This window comes from Emys orbicularis, chromosome 11 (genome assembly GCF_028017835.1).
Source record: "Emys orbicularis isolate rEmyOrb1 chromosome 11, rEmyOrb1.hap1, whole genome shotgun sequence".
Taxonomy (NCBI): Eukaryota; Metazoa; Chordata; order Testudines; family Emydidae; genus Emys; species Emys orbicularis.
The window spans coordinates 44,163,610-44,189,802 of record NC_088693.1 but is presented as its reverse complement, the minus strand read 5'-3'; the positions used below and the strand labels follow the sequence as shown (position 1 = coordinate 44,189,802).

At 40.4% G+C, this 26,193-nt stretch overlaps 1 protein-coding gene across 4 annotated transcripts in view; it reads right to left on the bottom strand.

The window, feature by feature from the left end:
• The window catches only part of OSBPL6 (oxysterol binding protein like 6), a 95,433-nt gene that overhangs the window by 38,089 nt on the left and 31,151 nt on the right, over positions 1-26,193 (bottom strand). For 2 of the 4 annotated variants that reach the window (XM_065413173.1, XM_065413175.1), the window contains exons 4-10: positions 23,753-23,806; positions 22,107-22,220; positions 21,806-21,976; positions 21,099-21,231; positions 19,528-19,631; positions 18,334-18,426; positions 8,546-8,711 (exon numbers count right to left, since the gene is read on the bottom strand). In XM_065413173.1, coding sequence (XP_065269245.1) covers positions 8,546-8,711; positions 18,334-18,426; positions 19,528-19,631; positions 21,099-21,231; positions 21,806-21,976; positions 22,107-22,220; positions 23,753-23,806 — 835 coding nt within the window. Of the gene's footprint in view, positions 1-8,545; positions 8,712-12,466; positions 12,542-18,333; positions 18,427-19,527; positions 19,632-21,098; positions 21,232-21,805; positions 21,977-22,106; positions 22,221-23,752; positions 23,807-26,193 lie in introns of all 4 variants that reach the window. The other 2 variants (XM_065413172.1, XM_065413174.1) reach the window with 2 other exon arrangements.

Below are 26,193 nucleotides of genomic sequence, written 5' to 3'. Positions count from 1 at the left end.
ATCTCTGCATTGATCTCAATGGATGCTGGATCAGGCCTTTAATTTAATTGCTTGTGTGACCCTAAGAACTCCCCCAATGCCAACTGGCAAGGGGGTTATAAGAATATCCTGATCCTGGTAGGTACATTCTGGTTTACCAAAGAATATCATAGAATCACAGAAATTTAGGACTGGAAGGGACCTTGATAGGTCATCTAGTCCAGTCCCCGGCACTGAGGCAGGACCAGGTATTATATAAATCATTCCTGACAGGTGTTCCGCATTGGAGATTTCTAAGAACAGGTTAGATGGAGATTCCACAACCTCCCTATGTAATTTGTTCTAGGGCTTAGCAACCCTTACACTTAGGAAGTTTTTCCTAAGGTCTAACATAAATCTCCCTTGCTGCAATTTAAGCCCATTACTTCTCTTCCTGCCCTCAGTAGTTAAGGAGAACAATTTATTACTGTGGCAAGGTGGACTAGGTCTGGAGGCCCCCTGCTGGAGGCCTTGATGCCATGCATCATCCTGTCCCAGAATAGAGCAGTGAGAAGTCCTCCAGGTAGCCTAGAGTGGCTGCAGAAGAACGCCCAATCAGAGGGGCTGCTGGAGCGACAAATAAGGGTCCAGAAGAGCCAGATAAAAGGCAAGCAGCAGAGCAGCGCCTTCAGTTGCTGTGTAGAGCTTGAAGAGTGAAGACTGGGTGACTGACTAGCTGGCTGGAAGAGCAGCAGTACTGCAGACAGGACTGAAGCCCAGGGAAGGTTGCTGAAGACTGGGTGCCTGGCTGGCGGGAAGAGCAGCAGGACCAGCAGGTCAGTATGTGCAGGCTGAAGCCCAGTGGGACTGAGCACAGAACCTGTGCAGACCAGCAAGGGTACCGAGATGGGCTCCGCTGGTCTGGTTGAAGACTGAGCCCAGGGAGGCCTGCTGAAACACCACCAGCTGCGGGTACTGAGATGGGCCCTGGCTGGGTGGTTGAAGAAGGCAGTGCCTCTGGGAGAAGCCTTAGAGCTACGGCCTCACACCAGGGCCAAGATAAGAACTTGGACTGTATACCCCGGAAAGGGGGACAGCATATGCAGTTCAGCTGCAGGGCTCAGTCACTGAAGACTCTCCAAGAGAACCATCAGCTGGGGGAGGGGGATACTCACGAGAGGCGGGTGCCACCCCAATGTAAGAACTAAAACCAAAAGCAGGCTCACATCCAACCAACGGGGGGCCGCCTGTGAGGGGTGGGTGCCGCCCCATGAAAAAGACTAATTGCAGGCATATCGGCCAAAGAAAGGGGGTGCTCACAAGAGGCATGTGCCGACCCGGTCACAATTACCCTCCTTTTTATAACAACTTTTTACATACTTGATGACTGCTATCATGTCCCCCTCCCCTCAGTCTTCTCTTCTCCAGACGAAACAAACCCAATTTTTTTTCAATCTTCCCTCATAGGTCGTGTTTTCTAAACCAGTAATTTTTTTTTTGTTCTCTTCTGGACTTTTGCCAATTTGTCCACATCTTTCCCAAAGTGTGGTGCACAGAACTGGCCACAGAACTCCAGCTGAGGCCTGATCAGTGCTGAAGAATTACTTCTCATGTCTTGCTTAGAACACTCCTGCTAATACATCCCAGAATGATATTTGCTTTATTTGCAACGGTATTACATTGTTGACTTATATTTAGTTTGTGATCCTCTATAACCCCCAGTACTCCTTTCTCTGCAGTCATTTCCCATTTTGTATTTGTGCAATTGTTTATTCCTTCTTAAGTGTAGCACGTTGCATTTGTCCTTATTGAATTTTATCTTCTTTAGTTCAGACCATTTCTCCAGTTTGCCAAGTTCATTTTAAGATCATGTGAGATCTCAAGTGAAAGCCAGGGTCACACTGGTCATTAATATCATTGTGAAATGTATGTACACATACACATTTACTGAAAACATGCTCCTAAGGTCTGTATCAAGGCAGAGTTGGCAAACAGGTTTTCTGTCAGACAAAAGATGGTTATTCACCTGTCTCTCTGGCATGTAAATTAAACATTGTAAGTTAACACAATGGAGAGTCATTTACAAAGGAAATCAATGCATTAGGGAAGGATGTGTGTGAAATTAACAGGGAGGCAGCACACACAAGAATAAGCTACTTGGGTCATCCTGACTCTGAGTTACAGACAATGAACTTCTGGAGATATAAGGAGAAGGTAAGGGTGACATCCCTTGAGCCTGCACCTAGGAAATAACTGGGCAATGCGATTACATTCATGAAAATGGGATCACAACATACCCTGGTTGGAAACACGGCAAAGGATATTTGGGTGAGATAAACTTCTATAGACAGGTTAGTCTGTTAAGTTTAGTCTCTAGAAATTGTGTTATGATTTTGATTTATATGTAATCTTTGTTTTCATAATCCTTACTCATTATCTCTTGAATCTCAAATCTTTGATAATAAATTTGTTATCTTCACTATAAATATATCTGAGTTCTTTGGCATTACACAAGGAGCTGATCCTGAGTTTAATCATACAAGCTGGTGTGTGCACTGTTCCTTTGTGGACAGCGGATCTGGTATTACTGAGTGTACACAGTAGATAAGGGGCTGGCCAGTACAGGGGGATGGTCCCAGGGGACTGAGGGACCAAGATGTACCTATTGTTAACCTGCAAATCAAACACAGGAGTGGCAGAGTCCAGAGGAGATTGTTTGTTTGGGTGGCTAACAGGCTAGTGGTGTCAGTGAGCTAACACCAAATTAAACTCAAGCAAGTCTTCCTCTTGCTGGAGGCAGTGGGTAACAAAGTGACTCACAAACCACCACAGAAAGGAGTCCAGGAGAGCTGGCTGTATTTTAAAGAAGCCTTACTGAGAGCGCAGGAACAAGCCATCCCGATGTGCAGAAAGAACAGCAAATATGGCAGGTGACCATCTTGGCTTAACAGAGAAATCTTCGGTGAGCTTAAACACAAAAAGGAAGCTTAGAAGAAGTGGAAACTTGGACAGATGACAAGGTAGGAGTATAAAAATATTGCTCAAGCATGCATGGGTGTAATCAGGAAGGCCAAAGCACAATTGGAGTTGCATCTTGCAAGGGATGTGAAGGGTAACAAGAAGGGTTTCTACAAGTATGTTAGCAACAAGAAGGTGGTCAGGGAACGTGTGGGACCCTTACTGAATGGGGGAGGCAACCTAGTGACAGATGATGTGGAAAATGCTGAAGAACTCAATGCTTTTTTTGTCTCGGCCTTCACAGACAAGGTCAGCTCCCAGACTGCTGCACTGGGCAGCACAGTATGGGGAGGAGGTGAGCAGCCCTCAGTGGTGAAAGAACAGGTTAAGGACTATTTAGAAAAGCTGGACATGCACAAGTCTATGGGGCCAGATCTAATGCATCCGAGGGTGCTGACGGAGTTGGCTGATGAGATTGCAGAGCCATTGGCCATTATCTTTGAAAACTCAGGGCGATCAGGGGAGTCCCGGACAACTGGAAAAAGGCAAATATAGTGCCCATCTTTTAAAAAGGGAAGGAGGAGAATCCGGGGAACTATAGACTGGTCAGCCACACCTCAGTCCCTGGAAACATCATGGAGCAGGTCCTCAACTAATCCATTTTGAAGCACTTGGAGGAGAGGAAGGTGATCAGGACCAGTCAACATGGATTCACTAAGAGCAAGTCATGCCTGACCAATCTGATTGCCTTCTATGATGAGATAACTGGCTCTGTGGATATGGGGAAAGTGGTGGACGTGATATACCTTGACTTCAGCAAAGCTTTTGATACAGTTTCCCACAGTATTCTTGCCAGCAAGTTAAAGAAGCATGGATTGGATGAATGGAATAGAGCGTGAATAGAAAGCTGGCTAGCTAGTCGGGCTCAACAGGTAGTGATCAATGGCTCAATATCTAGTTGGCAGCCGTTATCAAGCAGAGTGCCCCGGGGTCTGTCCTGGGGCCGGTTTTATCTTCATTAATGATTTGGATGATGGGATGGATTGCACCCTCAGCAAGTTCACGGATGACACTAAGGTGGAGGTAGATACGCTGGAGGGAAGGGATAGGGGCCAGCGTGACCTAGACAAATTGGAGGATTGGGCCAAAAGAACTCTGAGGTTCAACAAGGACAAGTGCAGAGTCCTGCACTTAGGACAGAAGAATCCCATGCACTGCTACCGGCTGGGGACTGACTGGCTAAGTGGCAGTTCTTCAGAAGTGGACCTGAGGATTACAGTGGACGAGAAGCTGGATATGAAATCAACAGTGTGCCCTTGTTGCCAAGAAGGCTAATGGCATATTGGGCTGCATTAGTAGGAGCGTTGCCAGCAGATTGAGGGAAGTGATTATTCCCATCTATTTGGCACTGGTGAGGCCACATCTGGAGTACTGAGTCCAGTTTTGGGGCCCTCATTACAGAAAGCATGTGGATAAATTGGAGAGAGTCCAGAGCAGGGCAATGAAAATGATTACGGGGCTGGGGCACATGACTTATGAGGAGAGGCTAAGGGAACTGGGCTTATTTAGTCTGCAGAAGAGAAGAGTAAGAGGGGATTTCATAGCAGCCTTCAACTAGCTAATGGGGGGTTCCCAGGAGGATGGAGCTAGGATGTTCTCAGTGGTGGCAGATGACAAAACAAGGAGCAATGGTCTCAAGTTGCACTGGGGGAGGTCTAAATTGGATATTAGGAAAAACTATTTCACTAGGAGGGTGGTGAAGCACTGGAATGGGTTACCTAGGGAGGTGGTGGAATCTTAGAGGTTTTTAAGGCCCGGCTTGACAAAGCCCTGACTGGGATGATTTAGATGGGGTTGGTCCTGCTTTGAGCAGGGGGTTGGACTAGATGACCTCTTGAGGTCTCTTACAACCCTAATCTTCTATGATTCCATGAGTCTGTTTTTTTTTTTTCCAAATCTCAGGTTTCTTCCAAGTAATACCTGTGCAGCTACCATGATACATAGTGGCATCCCTACATCAATACCATTGACTATCACAGTACTGCCGATCACAAGCAGTCAGAAATCACAACTCAGCTCTTCAAAAACCATGAGGCCATCTTAAAAATCATGAGATTTTTAAAACAGGCCTTCTGCCTCTCAACATTTAGGGATCATGTTTTCAAGTTTTTCTCCAGTCATAAGGGCCTAGAAACTTACCTCCTCTCTTCTTTTTTTAAATGAAAGCTGGGATTCTCATACAATGAGGTGACTTCAGGAACTGGGGCTTTAAGGAAACTACCAAATATTGTGAGACTTGTGATGAAATCATGAGAGTTGGCAACACTACTTCATATTTTTCAATTTGCCTCCAATTCCCACCCTACAAACTCTGAATCATCTACCTCCACTGCATCAAATCCAGCAGCAACAGCACTCTAGACTCTGCATCACTTGTCAGCACTGTCAAAGCAACTATGGCAGCCTGGCTCTCAATGAATTTCACAGAGGTGTGGGCTGGATTTCAGCATCAACCAGACCACATCTGCTCTTGGGTCACACTTTTGACAGCTGTGGTTAAAATAAATACAAGAAATGTAAAATGTGACTTTAATTGTTTAACAAGCCAACAAAGCCACAAAATGACTCCTGGAATGAGAGAGTTAATGCTCTCTGAGGGTTATTGTATAGCCACATGTTAGTAACCATCCTTAAATGTTTAATGGTTAAGAATCAGAATCTTTCCCCCAGAGCTTGACCTGCAGTGATTCTTCCCTGTGAATCAGAGTTAAATCATTGTTTCAATATGGTTTTAGGGTTACAGGGGGAGATGTGCCAGCTTTTATTTGAGACATGCAGCCAAGGTCCAGACCACTTGTGATTATGACACTTGTTGCCAGAGTACAGCTGTTAACCCATGTATTCTGATCAAATTTCAAACTAGGTAATTACATTTTGTTTACCTAAATCCCTGCTTTAGTTTCAACGTATTTTTTCATTTCGTGTCCTAACCTGTTGTTTAAGATAACTGTAGTCCATCTCGGAGACAAATACATTTCAAAAGGTACTAAATTTTGTTTCCTACTGGTGTTTGTGTCACAGATCAGGAAAATCAATATAGAGGCTGTTGGTTTCATAATGTTGTGTGAGAAATCCTTTAAAGCATTAATATTTCAAGTTTGACATGACTTAAAATTATAAAGTAATCAGGAATATAAGAAGAATTTCTACTTGAATATTAATATGCATTTAGTTAAAGCCATACATATAATATTATTTTGTATGTATTCATGTGAGCCCTTACTTTTAGGCGTATTTAAGGGGAACTGCTTGTTCAAAGACATTAAATTGTAAGCAATAGGATCGTTACATTTTATGCTTTACTCCTAGTTAATTCTAGAATAAATGAGACTTCTTATTTAACTATTACCTAAGAGGAAACTCGAGGAACCAAAGGCAGTATCCTCACAATGAGCCCACTGAAGAAGCACTAGTTTGGACTATTTATGGAAGCTATTTTCACTAAGAAACTAATGAAAAATGATAATGCATGACTGTTTAAAGTTCATCTTAAAATACAATACATTAAATCTTGGAACCAGCAAGGAGGCTAGTCAAATGGAAATAACTTCCACTAATATTGGGGGGGAAAAAAGATTATTCAAACCTACTTGTGTTCTTATATTATATACACACACAAGTTATTATACATAAGCGTGCAAACACACACACACACACACACACACACACACACACACGACTGTAGACATTTTTATGGCCCCACTAAAGGAAAAAATATAATTTCAATAGATACGGAAAGTCAACCAAGACACAAGGTGATTGAGATCTTTAGTCATGTTACAAATTACATTAAGCTTTTAAAGAAAGATTATTATTTAGCTAATTTCCCATTGAATCTATTGTTTCTGGGACATCAGCAAAGTGATATGTCTAGAAGATATACTATAGACTGTGTACCACTAGAGTGATGCAGCCCGGAGGGTACAGATGTCAATAAATACTTGCTACATAGTGTGTAGACAACGGAAAAAGAACATTTCAAAACAAAAATATAGAGTGTACTTATGATCAGAAAAGTGTGTGTAAAGCGGACTTTAGCCAGTTCAGTATTTCCTCCTTCTCAACGGCCTCCAGTTCTTATTTTCTCAGCTTATAACTAAAAGATTTTTTTTCCCCTAACTGCTGGCCCTGCAAATTTTATGTGGGAAATTTTCAAACAAGCACCTTTGTGCTTTTCTCCCATTCTGCCCCTCCCAAAAGCTCCTTGTAAATATCCACAAAACTAACTCTTTATCCTCCTCTGCCAAGAAGCCTATGAAACTTGACAAATCAATAGGCTGCTAATGTGCTGAGACCACAGTCTATCATGCTAACCAATATTGTCTCATTGTTTCCTTGTACCTTCCCCCCCCCCACCCCAGCCCCAATCTAGTTGTAGCCATCTGTTGTCTTTTGTCTTCTACTTAGATTGTAAGCTGTTTGGGGCAGGGACTTTTTTGTTCTATGTTAGTTCAGCACGTAGTCCTGGTCTGTGACTGGGGCTCCTAAGTGCTACAATAATACAAATAATAAATAATAAAATCAGATTATTCTTTCTACTTTATCACCAGTAATAAAGATTCTACAAGGAGAACTAAGTAGACGCCCTAGAAAAGGTGAGCAAGGCACACTGCAATCCTGCTCATTTTTTCCATAGAGATAAATAGATCTGGTTTTCAAACAAGCTTAATTCATCCCATTCCTGATTTTCATTAAAATGTCTCCAAAAGTGGAATGCCCCCAAAACAGTGATATTTGTTGCTGTCTGAATCTCTAACAACCTGTTCTTTGATGCACTTTGACCATCATTCAATCTTAACCCATTCAGCATTGCGTGTGAACTCTGTAGACAGAGGCAAAAAGCAAAAATAAATAACACTAAAAAACATTGTAAATTATATAGTATTACACAAAAGACAGAGAAATGGCCACAGTGCATGTATGATAATAGTCACAACAGTATGTGCATTAGTAAGCTATTAGTAAATGGCTTAGGTATGAAATATGAGGCAAGATCTTTCAGCCACCTGAGAAGTGCATCAATTCCTGCACATGCTGGTGTGGCTTATGTATGACTCCTTCATTTTATATTACACTATTTTAAAACCCTTTTTAAAAACCTAAATTTTCAGCCTACAGGCCAGTCATTCATTGGTGATACAGTGTAAAATTTCTGAAATCCATTCTTGTACAAGCAGGACCTTTTATAACTTCCATTGGTGTGTCATGCATAAAGTTGTACAAGATCATTAGAGACAGTGGAATTTCATTTATCCTAGGGAAAAAAAACACTGGTTTCTATAAAAAGGAAAAAAATGTGTGCAAATTCAGCCAAGTTTTGCAAGCCCCCGTAATGGTTCAGGAGGTTCACAAAATCTCCACTGACATAGGATTCACCTATCCCTATACATGTACCTGATGCATAGAAAATATTTTAAAAAAGAAACCTATATGATCTTAATCTGAAACAGATATGGATAAAAGATTCTCATACAATTTATATTTGATCCAGACAAAAGTTCTGACCATGAACAGTGTAAATGTAAAAATAGCAGTTTTTGTAAGATGCAGATTGTACATTTTTAGTTACCTTTCTGTGCCATGAGGCAAAACTCTTCTTGAAGTTTGATGTACTCCATGGAGCATTCCAAGGGGTCAGCTACCTGGCTTGGGGGAGTCTGAAATTCGATGTCTACACAAAGATTGGGGTTGGATGAGTGCAGGCGAACCGGTGACATTGTAGCACTGAAAGGGACCTACAGGGAGATTCAACAACGAAAATAGCTACTGTATAGGACTGTATCCACCTTCCACGGAATACATTGAATAAAAATATCACACACAGAACAAAACACAATAGTCTCACTGTGAGAGACTTAAAAAATTATGAGAATATATATCTTTTGGTGTCTCAAATTTCAGTAGTTGTACAAAATTCGCCAGGTCTCTTAAAATCCTTCAGGGAAACATAGACAAGTGATGGGGGGGGGTGCACTTTAGCTCTGACTATAGCATTTACACTAACATAGCATTTCATAAGATTTGGCAGAGCGCTGGAAAATTAAACCATTAATGTTGCTTTACATTCTGACCTTTGGTACTCTATAAAGAAGATTTGGTGGTCACAATACCAACATTTTAAATGTATTAGTTTCTCCATCAACCTGGAAATATGGCTAAATATTCCCGCAGAGAATATTATTTGCAGACTTTGAAGAGTGTTGGTAAACCCTGAGATTATTATTCAGTTCACTGAAATTCACTTTATAATTCATCTGCAGATCATACAATATAGACAATCACGTAGGCTCTTTTTGTATATGAAAGCTCTTTTTAACAAAAAAACAAAAAGCACAACTACTATAAAATTAGTAAAAGAGATATTGTACCAAGTTATATTAAGTGTCTTGTATCAAACAGAACAAATAAGCTTCTTTTAATTTATTATATATTTCCACTTTTCTTTCTCCCTCTGTATTTTTGCACATATAGTAAATGTGTATATATATACACACACATATATAATGTGTTTGTGTATTTTATCTACAATGTAGAGATATGTAACATTTATGTATTATATTGTTGCATATATAATGCATATGAAATTCTATATATACACATATATAGAGAATACTTTATTTACATTGTATTACATTATATACACACTTTATATATATATATAAACATCTGACTCCTGGAGCCCAATTTTCAAACTTGAGTGTCAAAGTTAAGGCATTCAGAATCATATTTTGGCACTAGATAAGAGTTAAACACTTAAATATCTATTTTAGGCATTCAAGCACCGATTAGATTCCTTAAAATGCAGAAGCTGAAAACCGACATTCTAGAGTGTAATTTATGTATCCAAATATGAAAAATGGGCCCAAAATATAGATTGTTTTCTGAAACTTCCTACAGAGCAGCAGGCAATATAAAAAGTCATATTACTATAAACTTTATCAACAGATTAGTTAAACTACCATGAACACTAGCGATGGAGCCTTAGTTTGTTAACTTGATTAGCTGACTGGGTTGGAGAATAGCTTTTTTGATCTTTTCAGGGAACTGTGCCCAATCACTATACATTATATGTTTCTGACTTCCTGGTGGAATCCTCCAACTCCTCTTAGATAACTTTATCACATTTCATTTCACCCCTCAGTACACTATATCAGCATATCTTCCTTCACTCACCCTTCCCAGATTTCCAGGTATCTACTGTGTGGAAAATAGTCACACAAAGATGTCTTGTAACACCTGTCCATTGCAAATTTAATTTCTCCTCTAAGCTCCTTTCACATGTTCTTATTTTTAACTATGCAAACAAAGACAATTTTTCATCTGATTTTAGTTTTAGGCTCACATAATGAATGATTTCTTTATTAACAGGGAACAGAGAACAATCCCCTTTCTCCAGCAAACTGCAGCACTATCACAATCCATTCAGCAACCTTCCATTTTGTACTATGCTAACACCATTTTGCTCAACAGTCAACCAGAACTTCCCTATTTTACAAATAGATTCAGACAGTTGCGATTCTTTTACAAAGCCTTTCATTTCTTAGGTCAAAGAACATATTTGCAGAATCTCCTTGCTAAGAATTCTGTCAACCTATAATCACTCAAGCCCACCAGATGCTAGTATCCTCACAACAGAGAAAATAATGTAAATTAATCTCAAAGGCTTTGCCACCTAGAGGTTAGAAAAATGTACAAGGCACACATTGGATACTAGGTTCCAGCATAGACTGAGCAAATACACCCTAAAGCAGTGGTTCTCAACTTTTTCCATTCTGTGGCCCTCTGTTACAGGGCACCCACCCCATCTACTAGAAAGAAAGGGAAAGTAGCTATAATCTCACTGGATCTCTTCATGACCCCCAAGTTCAGAACCCCGACTCTAGAGCCTCGTACCTCGGCTGGCCAGGCTGAAAAACTAGATATAAAAACAGGACCCTGTTGAAAACCAGATAATGCATCTGAAATTAGGCTTCCTGGGTAAATAACATTTTAAAATGTCTCCTAGAATCAACATTTGCATTTTTACAGGCATTTATAATCACACGCTTTGCAGGAAATACCCATTTACATGAGAAAAATAAGTAGACACTTTGCTGACTGCTTGAGAGAACACTACACAGCAGTCAGAAATAAGGAAATAGCTGATTGACATGAACTCTGTTTCCTTCAGCAGAGTTTCCAAGTTACTCTCAACAGCTGAAAAAACCCCACGTTAAACCACATCTTTCATCCACCTGACCTCCCAACAGAGTGAGATATACTGATTAAACTTTTCCTTATGTTTCTCATCACTAGCATCCTACACCTTCCTCTCCAATTCCCCTCATAACTGGGCACATATTTGTTCTTGGTTATTGCTGTTGTATTTATCATGTATTCTACTTTTTCTCTTTGCCTTCTCCCACCTATCCCTCTACAGTTTTCCTCACCTCTGTTAAACATAACTTCAAATCTATCCATATTTTCTTTATTTACTTTAACCCAGGGCTTGAAATAACCACTCAGCAGCACAAATAGTCATCCTGCCCAGGCAAGTACTGTCAGCTTTTGCAGAATCCAAGCTTTTATTATAAAAGGTAAGACGTTCCTAGCCCATAGGGTTGGGAAGAGAACTCTCCACATGTGACCTGAGGGTAACTGATACAGTGCTGTATTCCTCAGTCTGCACAAACAGCAGCTTCCGTGTCAAGACCACTGTTGGGGTGAGCAGCTGCCATGCTTAAGGTAGGTCTACTCGTGCCAGCTGACTTGGACTCGTAGAGCTTGGTTGTTTAATTGTAGTGTAAATGTCTGGGCTCAGGCTGGAGCCCGGGCTCTAGGATCCTGCGAGGTGGGAGGGTCCCAGAGCTTTGTCCAGTTAGTACCTCATTTCCATTTCCCAACCCCAGATTTTGTGAAGCAGTCATATGACTAACAAAATGAAACAGAGATACTAGTGGTAGTAATATGACTTTTTGGGATTATGGAATGTAAACAAAAAGTGTTTCAAATGAAAAAAGCTTGCCTTATATTATTAAAATATGCAACAGCATAACACAAGGGAATTTCATGCTGGGCTTAATAACAAGCCACCTCACTTCTGCTTTCTTGGTGTGTGCTGTTTTCAGAATCCTTTGATGGGATTACATCCTTGAAATTTATGGTTGCTTTTTGTTATTATATTGTATATGTATACAGAATATGCCATAAATACTGAGGGAACAGGGCCCAATTCTAATATCACTTACACTGGTATAAAGAAGTAGTAATTCCTTTCAAGACAATGGAGTTACATTGATATACACCTAGTGTAAGTGATACGAGACTCAAGCTCATGAAATTTATTTTCATGTGTCAGGGTTGACTTCATCATTCACAAATGGCCTACCCAAAAGTGGGTAATGAGGACACCTATAGGAAGTGCAGGTGATGTTCTCAGTATTGTTATTACATATTCAAGTTGTACAGCTTCCCGTCTTTAAAACTATCCCTTGATTTTAAATCCACTCACTGTTGTAGCCACAGCTGCTGCTAGTCTCTGCCGGCGTCGTGTTGTGCTGAACTGGCCCTTCAGCGCTGGCCCTTCCTGACAGTGAAGGGGAGAAGAGAAGGGAATAGAAAAAGAGAGGGGCAGGGAAGATGGGACATCGGAAGATGAAAAATGATCAGAGAAGGGAGAGGGAAAGTCTTTAACTGGATTTTAATTTCACTAACTTCACATGTTCTCACGCATGTATGCCAGGGGCTTAAATAGCTAGTTATTTTGCTAAAATAATCTCCAGAGTAGTTAGACTAACATGTACTCACTAATGCTGAAAAATAAATTCCATTAACATTTTTTCCATAGTCATAATGCAGTTATGGGATAGCAAAACAAAATGATGCTATGGAATGGCAGAAAACACAAAATAAGAACGTAATATTTTGGGTCATCTGACCATCAATTGAATGAATTTTATAGAGAGCATTTAATTCTGTTTGTGTACGTGCACTATGGTTTGTAAACTAGAAGCTTATGCAGCAGAATCATGGAATGTGCAAGTGTATACTTGAGAGGTTGTTTGTCAATCTAAACATTTCTCTATGAACAATTCTTGCTCTCTTTGATTTCCTTCTCCACGTTCATTTGTCCAGTTTCCCTCTATTCAGCCACTAAGTTCCTCAATCTCTAATTCCTCCTTCATGTTCATGAATGATGCAGTACAAAACTTCAGTTCATTTCAGTTCTATTGTGACTCTTCAGAACAACTTAAATTACCTCAGGTGAAGCAAGAGCAATGAAAATGATTTTTTTTCTAACAAATACACTGTCACAGGTTCATTTGAGTCACTGGGGCATCTCACAAGGCAAGCTCCCTGAAGTCAATTGATGTCCAATTCAAGATGGTCACCTAGGCTTTAAATTCCACAAAAGTAAAACATCACAGTCTTCCGCTGAGTCAACCATAAAAGGATCAGTCATAGGTAGGCCTCTGACTAGACTAGGCTTTTTTCGGTTAAGGGAGGGGAGATTCTTTCTCCTTGTCCCAGAACTACCCAAACTGCCTCCCAGAGGAGGATGCAGTCAGACCTTTTTATCTTGCCTGCTGGGCCCTGATTGGCTTCCACCCAGTTCCGGCCCTTTTAGCTGCTGGAGGACCAATTCTCATTGGTTCCACAAGCAGGTGATCCTGGGTGGTGTCTCTCAACAGCTCCTGGAGGTCTAAACGTGCTTCTCTTTTTCCCCAAAAGGACACCGGCTTTGGGCAGGATGCGCCAAAGCAAGGGGCATCAAATGCCTCGTATACCCTGTCACATATTTTTTATTTGCACTACTGAATCCCTGATCCTGAAAAGATTTATACCCAGGTTCAACTTTTAACTGACTCTAAATGACTTTTTAAAATTCATACTGTTGACAGAGAGTCAAGGAAGTAATTTTTCAATATACTCAGTATATTTCAATATATTTCAGTATAGCTCCATGCCTGTCGCAAAACATTCTCCTTTCACATTTACCTTCAAGTAATGACATTTTGAGAAATCTCAACATTTTATAAGACTAGAAAATCTGATTTCCTGCCTATAGGTGTATTTTCTCCTCATGTACAATTCCTATTGTCCATGTGAAAGAAAAGAATACATATACATACATTTCTCCATACATCTCCTCCCATTTCAGGCACTGGGATATTTTTAGAACTATATACCTTTATTTATTTAAAATATAGCCTGGGCACCAAATCATTGTTTGAAATAATAAAACAAAAAGAATAATATCAGTCCAGATTGGTGGCCTGTGAACACTGCTATACATATGTACCGGACACCCTGGTTTGAGAATTAATTCAAATCCTTCACTCCTTGAGCCCAGTAAAGTTCAGCTGGTATGTTATAAAGTGATGTGCATGGGAAGACAGCTGCTTCTTATACAGTCTGGTTGATTCTAGTTGCAGCATTGACGACACTGGGAAGGGGAACAACTCTATTAATCAAATTTTTACTTCCGCAGAGTAGTAATTGCCTCAGCCACCATTTTATGTGACACCAGCACTAGAAAAAAAATCTCCTTCAATGTAAGAAAGATTGTACTGGTTGTAACAGAGATTTTGCTCTATAGCAGAACCCCATCCTGTAAAAGTCCTGCCAAAAATATCCTCTTATAATTTAGCTACGTGAGAATACATACTGTGGTTCATAAAGAAAATGTGCTGTTTTTTTGCATGCAGGCTAAAATGTAAATGGCAGATGTCATATGGCCTCAAGAATACATTACAACGTGAGATAACGTATGAAATCCCAGTAGTGAACAAGAACATGTAATGTTAATCAGAAGGGGAGTCAAAGTAGCCTTTGGGGATGGAAGGGTTGCTTTGCTTTGGTTCTACTGTTATGCTAAGAGCTTCATAACAACAAGCTAACTCTCCAAGATGGCCTAGCACAGAGAATGTAGATAAATATTTTTGTCTATCTTTAAAACAATTTTTATTAGTAAAACAAGCCTGCAATTTTATTATTTTGAACTAAAAAAAAGTCAACTTAAGAGCACTAAAAATGGAACTCCAGTTAGTAAACACAATCTTTTTTTCTTCTGAAAACCCTTGGCGTCTCATGAGAATTACAAATTGACGTTTTACTCATAACACAGAAAAAAGAATACAAAAACCAAGCTTCCCTGTACAAAAGTGTCATTAAGAGAACGGCAAAAGGTAGCTCAACCAGTCTTTTGTGTTAGATAATTTCATTTAGACAAATCTTGGAACATTTTGTACTCTACGACCTGTTTCTGAAAATGATTTCTCAGGCATGTAGCCCTTTATCCAAGAAGCATACCCATTGATTAAGTGCTATTCTCTGAAGTAAATGTATGCAGGTTTGGGCTGTTAATTTAACAAAAAAGGTCGTCAATCCTGCAAACATGCATATGCATAACTTTACTCATGAGATCAGGCTCATTGTAGTCAGTGGGACTACTTGTGTGAGTGAAGTTAAGCATGTGTAGAAGTCTTTGAGAGATTGGGACATAAATTGGTGAAAACAAATTCACAGAAACTAAAGCAAGCAGCAAGACTTGCATCACAGGAAAAAAACGTGTTTCAGTGTATAACTAGAGTGAATATTCCAGAAACATACATTAGTAGGAATACAACAAAAGCAATGTTATTTACAAAAACAGATGTAGAGCACAGTACATAGAAATCTAGAAGAGATTTTGTTAGTGTCCATATTGTCTATAGGGATGAGCACAGGAGTAGGAATCTGGGACCCCAATTCTAATTCCAACTCTGCCACTGACACTATAGAAGCAGTATCAATTTAAATGCAAATATCCTAGATCCACATTTTCAACCAACTATTACAAGATACAAAGCCAAAGGTACAAAGCCACTCAAATTCATGGATCTGGTATATGACTACGATGAAAAGCATTACTGTTTCTTTAAAAAAAAATGTTGTTAGAACTTTACGACAAAGAAAATAAGACCTTTTCCACATGGTTCTATCATTAGGCAATGGAACAAGCTACAAAGGAGACTGTGGAATTCCACATAATGGAAATATTCAAGGCTAGATCAAACACCCATCTATTAGAGAAGGCTTATGAATAATAAAGTCTATCCTGTCTACGGCTGTGGGATAGACTCAATATCCCATTAACAGACCCACACAAGTGTTCTATTCCCCTCCCTAAGGCAAAACCTAACAGGAACAAACTATCCTAAAAACTGTGGGTTTCTGAGGCAATCACCTCTTAAGATGAAGAGCTTGTCAATACTCATAGTGTTGCACCGATGTAGCTGCGCCACTGTAGCGCTTAGTGAAGACGCTATCCATCTGACGGAAGAGCTTCTCCCATCGGTGTAGGTTCTCTATCTCTCCGAGAGGCAGTAGCTATGTCAACAGGAGAAGCCCACCCGTCGACATAGTGCTGTCTACACGGGGGGTTAGATCGGTAGAATTACGTTGCTCACCCAAGCCATGTAGTTATACTGACATAAGTTTGTAGCGTAGGCCAGGGTGAAACAATGTGGCTATGCTAAGAACAAAGAGTGTGGCCTTCAGGACAGGATGGGTCAGATTCTGAGCTGACAGCCAAGAGATGCAGCACAGAAAGCACATTTCAGGGAGATGGAGGCAACAGTGCTTTAAATCACTTGTGTGCCCTCTTGATTCTGGGACAGAAATAGCCCTCAGCATAACTGAAGCAGACTGGGAGGTGGCTGCAAGTTATGACAGCCTCTCTGATACTGCCTATGGCTTGCAACACAAGCCAGAATGACCACAGCATTGTGCACTATGGACTCTTCCAACCATGGCTCTTCCCCCAGCATGCCCCTGTGCTTGTGAGGGGGCTAGCGCAGGGTTGACTATGGTAGCCTGCATTGGAGGAATTCTCCTCTGCTCTCTTGTGGGCTTCTCTATACAGTGATGCCAGAGCGGGGGACAAAATCCCTCCCAGCATCTTATATTGGAGCTGTTTTAAGTGTGGATCTATACCTGTAGGTCTCAGGGCTTCCATACAGAAGGACATCCGTCTACACTGCTCCCTCATGTCCCACTCCCTGGAAGCATGGTCCACTGAAATGTCTTGCTGATGGCTATATGCTACCCCTTCAGTAGCTGCTTTATAGCTTCTCAACACACTCCAGAACTCACAGATCCCAAGTGATTTTTGTGCACAGGGGCTTCTCCAAGAGTGAGGTGATGGATGAGAAGAGCATGCCAAGTTGGCTCCACTTCCCCCTTTAGGGACCTTAAAGTCCTTTCTCCTGCACTTTTGCTGCCTCTGTGCTGTGCAGCAGCAGGGGAACATACGGCCTCAAATAGCAATTATCCTCTGAGAGCGAGGCAGTTAGAAATGTCAATCAACCAGAATCCTACTTTCATGAAGACTTTTAATACTAATATATGCTTAGCTCTGTCACCCATTTTGAATATGAAGTATAGTGAAGACCTGGTGAACAGACATCACTAATGCCGGGAAACTGTAACCGTTTACATTTTATTATTTAACTTTATGCTTCAGGCTATCAATTTCAGATGAATCACAGTGAGCTCCTTAATTGACTCTAGGGGACACAGCAAAGATTTGCAAAGCTCTTATTACTTTCAGTGTATTTAAATGGACCAAAAGCTGTTATAAGGAATTAATATCTTACACAGTCATTTATGTAGCCATTCACAACAAGTAACTTTGATTGATATATAATGCTGAACACAGTCTTTGTTACCTGTTGCTGGAGAATTGCAACAAATAGGCCCCAAAATTCACAGTTGTTTCACACAAAACATAGGAAGGCATTGTGGAGCTGACTAAAATACCAGTGTAAAGTGTTTATTTCAGTACACAATCCATCTCTTATGATTGCCTTATGCTTCAACTACAAGGAAAGGGACATTGCTCTCCCCTCGTATAATGAATTCTTTGTAAATTTGTGTCATGGAAACTAAGAATTCACAGAATGGTCTTTTCAACAACTAGGGAACTTTGAGGGGGAAAGTCCCACTGGTAAAGCTCCCTGCAGACATGGCCTAAGAGGGCTGCATTTGTTGTGTATTCTATTCTTATTTTCTGTTTTTATCTCAGTGCCTCCAGATCAACTGCCCTCCATAGCAGCTACATACTTAATATGCTGAGCATTATATACATATTGCCTACTTTGTATCCTAACTGACACTGGCACTCAATCCCTCCACCTTTCTCTACTTGGCAATGTCTTGATACCAATGAGAGTAAAACCAATATATTTCTCACTATCTTATCTAGGGTTTAAATAACCAACTCAGGCTTGAAATCAAACCATCAGGATTCAATGTACTGATTATTTCATACAATTGCTTTCATATACATGTTAACCTGAAAGTATAATGGAAAGGCAAATAATACGAATTCAGTACCTGAAGTTGTATTTTTGCATCTTTGCTGACACTTTTTGTTCTCCATCGTCTTGTGACCCGCTTGTCTTTCTTTGAAATATCTACACAGTTAGCCTACATTACACAAATAGTTAAAAGCAACAAAGCACTATTAAGTTGACACAGATAGGACAGCAGTTAGTAAAGAATCATAATGTTAAACATCAATATATAGGAGAGTAAGGACAGAATGGAAACTCTGGTGCTCACTCTGTTGATCTACCTACAAAGTTAGCCACAGGATAATTAAAACAAGACTACTAAGCACTAGAGACAAACATTATACCATAACTAATTGTATATTTAACAAAATTACGAAGTATATTTTATTTGTCAGCACAACATATTTAGGGCAAAATCCTGCATTCTTATTCATTTTTACTGTCATTACTCAGAGAAAACTCCCAGAGCAAAATCCAGGCCCCAGAAAATTCAATGGCAAAACACCTTTAGAAAACACCCCCACTGAGTTCAGATGGGCCTGGGTTTCACCCCCACTGAAGTCAACAGGAGTTTTACATGAGCAAGGAATGAGTAAAAAATTAATGAAGTCTTCACGATTTGGGGCCTGCTGCTGCTCTGACTGAAATCAGCGGCAAACTCACTCTGATTGGTGGGAACAGAATCAGTCCTCTCAGCTCTTTGTGACTGTCCACATTATTGAGTCAATCATGTAAGATGCTGAGCACCCTGAACTCCCACTTGTCTGGAGTGCTCAGGCACTGATAGCATTCAACACTACTCAGGAGGTGCTTGATACCTTCCCAGTTTCGGTCTCCCACCCCCTTAAATTTCACTGCTACTTAAACATACCATATACAGCACGATAACAGCACTCAGCATACTTTTTTATTTAGTTATATTTTTCGTTCTATTTTTGGCAAAGGACATAGGAGTAATCCCATCTACCTCAAATTAGTAAAAGACCTTATATCAATAAGATGTTTTTCGTGGTGGGTTTTTTTGGGCGTGTGGGTGGGAGGGAGGAAGGGGGGTTGATACATGTGGTGCAATCATTATTAAATTATCCTGTTAACCAGAGGAGTACTAAAATTCCACAACATAAAGTAGTCTGATTTAAAATGCAACATCCTTTGCCATACGTAGGAAATGTTTCAAACCCAAAGGTATTTAATGACTAGAGCATCGACGAACCAGGTTTTCAAATACATTTACCTGCATGTCTGTGAAGTTCGGTGCCGATTGAGTCCTCTGTAGAATTTCTAAATTTTGAAGAAGCTTACTAAGTTCCACGAGGTTTGATTGGCAGTGTGCAAGATCTAATGCATATAAAAAGGAAAATACATTAAGTACTTTGACTGAGAGACAGCTTTTACTCTGGTATCATAAACCAGCAGAGAGCACAATTGTCTATACTATACTACAAAGAAATCAAGACTGGAATTTGCTCCTTCATGCAGTCCAGACTCTATATTAAGGATTATGTACCAATTGATAGCCTCATCTTTCTGCAAAAGGGACAGAGACAGGCACCAGAGGAGGAGGCAATTAGCCCTCAGACCCACTTGTTGGATCTCTACCCTCTTCTTCTGCCACCAGCATAAAGCCACCATCTTCTCTGCCCCAGCAGTTAGTAGGATCACTAGGCACTCTGCAACTATTACCCCAACCCTGCAAACACTAGTGCTTGTGCATAAAAGGAAGTATATGTGTAAGCGTTTGCAGGGTTTGAGGCTTATGTTTTCTCACATCACTCCAAATTCTGCTTTCTTTCAGTATCTTCATTTGGTATCTGACATACATTACTCATAGTCTGATAACCTGTTTCACCATTTGGAAAATGGTCCCTAGTGCCTATTATTTTGCCAAACGACTTTATTTGCCACTGATTTCACTCACTGCATACTTAATTCTGCCAGCCATTAGATTCTCCACTCAGCTAACTTTGCTAGCCATTTGATTCTGTTTAAATAAATAATTTTGGTGGCAAAAAAATAAGACCGAGAACAACAAACCATAATAAAACAAGAGTGAATTCCCTGTCTTCTTACCAAATTTTATTATATTTCATATTTTTGGAGATGGAGGTGAATGAAACAAGTAAAAAATGGAAGTATGCCATTTACCTGTATTTAAAGATGAAGAATCTTAATAAATTTACTCCAGTAGTTTTGATCATTGTAATTTTCAGACAATGAGATCAAATTTCAAAGCCTGAATACATATAAGTTAAGTACCTAAATTCCCATTTAGGCACCTAAGTGGGGGAGGGATAGCTCAGTGGTTTGAGCATTGGCCGGCTAAACCCAGGGTTGTGAGTTCAATCCTTGAGAGGGTCATTTAGGGATCTGGGGCAAAAATCTGCCTGGGGATTGGTCCTGCTTTGAGCAGGGAGTTGGACTAGATGACCTCCTGAGGTCCCTTCCAACCCTGATATTCTAAGTAAGTGGCCCAATTTTCAGTAGTGCTGAGCACCTGCTGCTCCCACTGCGGACAATGGAAGCAGGACTGGGCCCTAAAAGGGGAATGGTATTGTTTTACCAAAAATAGTTATTCAGATTTTTTTTTTAACAATCAAAAATAAAATTTAAAATGTGACATCCAGAAATGTGAAGACAAAGAATATACTCCACCACAATGAACAGGTTTAAATGTTACCAGCTTATTATTTTAAATGTGCCATTTTATATTAACATAAAGAAGTATCTTAACCTTTTTTGTATACTATTTTTATAAAATATCAACAGTCTCTCTTATAAAGAAAGACATGAAAGAGAATGACTGACCTTCTGCACATCTGTCCATCTCCTCAGAATCCTGCAACCATGCTACTACTTTACTTTGGCCAGTAGTATATGTTGCAGGAAGGCTATTACTACATGGTATGGCGGGTTGCCATGGGAAGCTATTTTGTGGAACCTAAAACAAAACAAGAACATTTAAAATATGTTGTTCTGATCCATGCTTTGCTGATCAACCTAATCTTCACACTAACTTTTAAATCAGAAATTAAATTCTATATCTGAATTTAAATGATATATTTGAAACAGACTTTTCAGTCCTTAAGAAGTATCTTTTCAGAACAGCACACCGGAATACCAAACAGGTCCCCTTGAAAAAAACAGAACTTCCTGAGCATCAGCTTGAAAAATTATTGTTTGCTAAGAAGAACATTATGAAACAATAAAGAGCCAAATTAACCCCTGCTGGTTCAGGGTAGTGTAAATTGTTTTAGGGAAGCTTAGGGCTCTAATGGGGTCTCTATAGGAAACCCACTAATGAAGGCTGCAGCAGGGACGTGCTGAATCAATGAACCTTTTAGCTACATACCCACAGATGCTTGCTGGCCAGTGTTGCCTACTTTGGTGATTTTTCCATGGCTGATTACACCAGCTTTACAACCAGAATCCACCAGTGTCCACTAGGGAACTCAGCCCGCTGTAAGTATTACACTAACTTCAAGATGAGTTTCCATATAAGGGATGCTGTATACCTTTCCATCTAACACAGCAACATTAGCAGCTGGTGAAGACTCTGTAGTAGAGGCTGACGGGAATATGTGAAAGCTGGCATCCCTTGGTGATCTTACAATCTCATTCTGACGGTACAATCTGTGGTGGCGCAGTTTTGATACCCATGCATCAAATGAATCCTGGGACTTCACCTAAAAGAAGGGCCACTGTCAGTTATCTGTTCATAAAGATATCCTGCTTCCTTCATCCTTCATAGCTATTATTTAAAGCATTTCCCTTGTGAATGAAAAGAGAAGAAAAACTTGTTGCAATACTACTCACTTTCAGGTGGTAGATATGCTCTTCTGTATCAAGGTCTATTCTACGAGCTTTCTTTTTAATTGACATAACTGATAAGCCAACATCAATGCTTCCATGTACCTTGCCTTTCTGAATCTGAAATCAGAAGACATGTTAAGAGACTGGTAATATCAAATGCTTTATTGTCTCTGACTGAAATAATATTGATGTAGTTGTTTCCTGTTTTAGAGAAGATTTTAATGTAAAACAAGAGAAAACAGTACTAAATCAGATGGCACACTAGGTTTGTTTTGAGAAAAAGAGGGCCCCATTCCCCAAGAAGAATTCACTCCAGAGTCAGGTCCAATAAACAGCCTTGATGACTCACACCACAGTGTAACTAAGTTTAGAATGATTCATTTTGATTTTGTACAGAATAGACACCAAATTAAAGAGTTAAAATTATGTCCAGCTGATCAGTCAAGGCCCTTCATTAAATAAATGACTCTTTAATTAATCTATTCTGTACTTTCATAAAAGTCAGAACAGGCAGAGTTCTGCTCTGGGCTAGAGCTCGACTAATAACCTACTTTCTGTCCATGTGTGCATCTCCCAATGGGAAAACAGACGGTCAGTCAAAAATGCACAATGAATCTGAGGGCAGAATTTTGTCTGAAAAATTTGGTTAAGTCACAAGAAATGGGGAGTCCACAGTGTATTACATTTTAAAAAAGCTATAGAACACAATCTTGACTAAATGCAGAAAGATTATCAATACAATACATTTGCAGAATCTTAATAAAACATGGCTACAAAAGTAAGGGAATAGTTTCATTACAATAGTCACAGATGTAGCCCTAATTTTTTCACCCATCATACTGTAACTGTACATCAGCTACAACAGTAAACCCAAAAATATGGTAAACATATTAGATACCTCTGCTATGGCAAATAACTGATAGAGGGCCAAATTCTGATAGCCTTAATTACATATTTTTTTCATGCCCATGACTGATTTAAATGGGGACACTTGTATGAATTAGGTGAGCTGGATTTGATCATCAGTAGTTTAATAAATCCAGAGATACCCTATAGCATAGATATAAATGAGCAATGCATTTAACAACGGACCACATCTTCCTTTCCCATGTAGGGTACTAGAAACTTCTAGTTTGCACTTACAGAGTTTCCCTGCCACTCTCCCTTTAGGAGAGCGGTTTTAGGCCTGGAAACTCATATATTGTGATGAATTCATTGGAGGTTAGGTTCATCCAAGCAAAAGCCTCTGCAGCCACCACCCTGGCTTCTCCATGAGCCATTCTCCAAAGGTGTTCCTGGCCACCAGCTCAGCCTGATCTTTTGGGGTAGGTCACTGAGCAAAGTGGGAAGCTATGCAAATTAATGCTGACCCAGTCAACATCAGTTCACCAGGATAGCCCCAGTGAGTCAGTGAAGAGACTATGTCATGAAGAGCAGTGGTCCCTAAGCCCTGCGTCTTCCCCAGACATCCTAAATCTATGCAGAGCACACACAGAGGTCTTCCATGGAAGCAGCACTACCCATTTTGAGCCCACCAGCCATGATCTGCTAGTTTATGTTCCTTAAGAATCCATAGTGCGACAAGGTTTAATCAAATAGCAGGCCAAGCTTTCAATCAAAATTTAAGAATGGCCTTCAGTTTTACTTACATCAATTGGTGACTTTGAATACTTCAACATTCCATTATCCAGGACAAAAAAGCGCTGCAGTAAAAAAATACAGTTTCTTCTTAGTGATCAAATACAATTTTAACTATGTAAAATCACATCTATGAAAGCAAGTTTGTTATCCCATTGCACCTTGCAGTTAGAATCTGGAGCCAGAAAGAAGCCTGTAAATGCAGTACTGAATTGACTATTTGCTTTCATTTGTTTTGGCAGCAATTATCTTCTAGGCATAACAGACAGGTCTCTCAGGAATTTCCCTGGGAATGCTCAGTAGCCCAAGATAGCTTCCTGCTCTCTGACTAGTCCAGAGAGGTCTATAGGGCTGACACTCCGACTTACCATTTTAAAAAAGGTCACTGGTTTCTTCAAGCTCTCCATCGCTTTCTTCCCACCCACATTAGTCACATTCCACATTAATGGCTTTTCTAGCTTCCTCATCCAGGAAAAAGGAAACCTAAAGCTATTCCTAGACCAAAAGGTAGAACCACCTAACTCTTGTGGTCCTTTGATCTTCAGCTGGGAAGGGATCCATGCTAAGACTCACTACTCCACTACCATATGTCTCTCCCCCATGACGGAGGATGGGCAGAGAACAATATTCTCTACTCTGAGGTTTTGTCTTTACTATCATAAAAGATGTGTTGTTAGAATGGATTAGCTAACACATTCTGAAACTGTAGCATAGACGAGGCAGTGGGCTTTATCTTAACCAGCTTAGCATGTGTTGAAGGCAGTGTGCTTTCTATTCACTAGACTTTTAAAAGATGTTAACTAATGTGTGCTAACATCACACCTTTGGATCCTAATCTAGCGAAGCCCTAACACATTTTAAAAAATCCTAGTGTAGAGAGGGCAAGTTGTATTTTTAACATGTTAAAACAAATTTTAAAAATACACCTTTTATCTTAGTCTAGACAAGCCCTCTGAGGAAACTGGAGTAGAGAGGAATGACAAACCTCTTGTGTTGTGATCTTGTTAAATCTAACAACCTGGGCAGGGCCAGTACTTGAATCAGAGACCTCTGTAAGTACCTCATGACAGTGCTGCATGAAGTGATGCTAGTGACTCAGGAGGTGACACCAATGTCTCATCCTGGTATGTGGGGGAACCATGTTGCTGGAGACATTCATTGGAGGAGATATACAGTCAAATTATGGCCATTAAAGACCCCTTGGAATTTTTTTGTAATGGTAGAGATGTTAGTGGCAGGTAATTCTGCCTTTCTACATTTCTCCCACACTTTCCACTGGATAAAAGTATTTTCCTCCCATTTCCTATTCTAAACTGTAGTGCAGTTTTGAATATTGCAGAGAAACAGCCACATCATTTCACGCCAAAGCATGCTGGATAAACTAATATACAAATTATACAAAGGAATCTCTTATGTTACCAAAGCATTTTGAGACCCTTCAGGATGAAATATGCTACATACAGCAAATGTAAACTGTTAGTATATTATTGCTGATGTACCGTGTGCTGCAATTACTGTCTTTAGAATTTTTCACTATCTCTCAGCACACTGTATTTTTTACAGAGACGACACATCATGTAGGCACTCTGAAAAACAGTTTAATGAATCCAGTCCTTGAATGCAAGTTGAGGATATTGTATTTGTATGTGATTTGTAAAAATGGGATAAAGACCCAGGGCCAGACTGTGATCCACTTATTCACATCCATAAACAGATATTCACGTGAGTAGACCCACTTGAGTCAATATAACTGTTCACCAATATGTGCAAGGGGCTGATAATTTGGCCCTTGGAGGTGATACAAGGTTAGACTCCCTTAGATTCACTTAGAGCCCCAGTGAGAAGGCTGCCCCACCAGGGATGTCCTCCAGTGGCAGGCCGCAGCACGACTGGTGTTTCTACCTCAGTTTCCCCTTTCTTCTGGAGTCCCCAGTAACTCTATGCAAGCTTTCCAAGTATAAATAGAACTTTGTAAGGTTAATTGATTTCAGAAGTACCACAGTCATAATCCAGAATTCCCCAGCATAGTCCAAGCAGTATATTCAAGTTTCTAGGTGTCTCTCTCTCTCTCTCTCTCTCTCACACACACACACACACACACACACCCCCCTGCTCCCCCACCCCCGGCTACCTCTCCACCTTCTGCTTTCACCAGCCTGATGCAGGGCCACCCAGAGGGGGGGGCAAGTGGGGCAATTTGCCCCAGGCCCCGGCCCCCACGAGAATATAGTATTCTATAGTATTGCAACTTTTTTTATGGAAGGGGCCCCCAAAATTGCTTTGCCCCAGGCCCCCTGAATCCTCTGGGCAGCCCTGGCCTGATGTGGCTCCAAACCTCAACTAGGAACTCTCACCTTTCTTCAGGGGCACCCGCCCTGAAGCTCTCAACCCAGTTCTGCTCTTCGTCTGAGCTCCCTCTCTGGGTTCCAAACTCCAAATGCTCCCTCTCTGA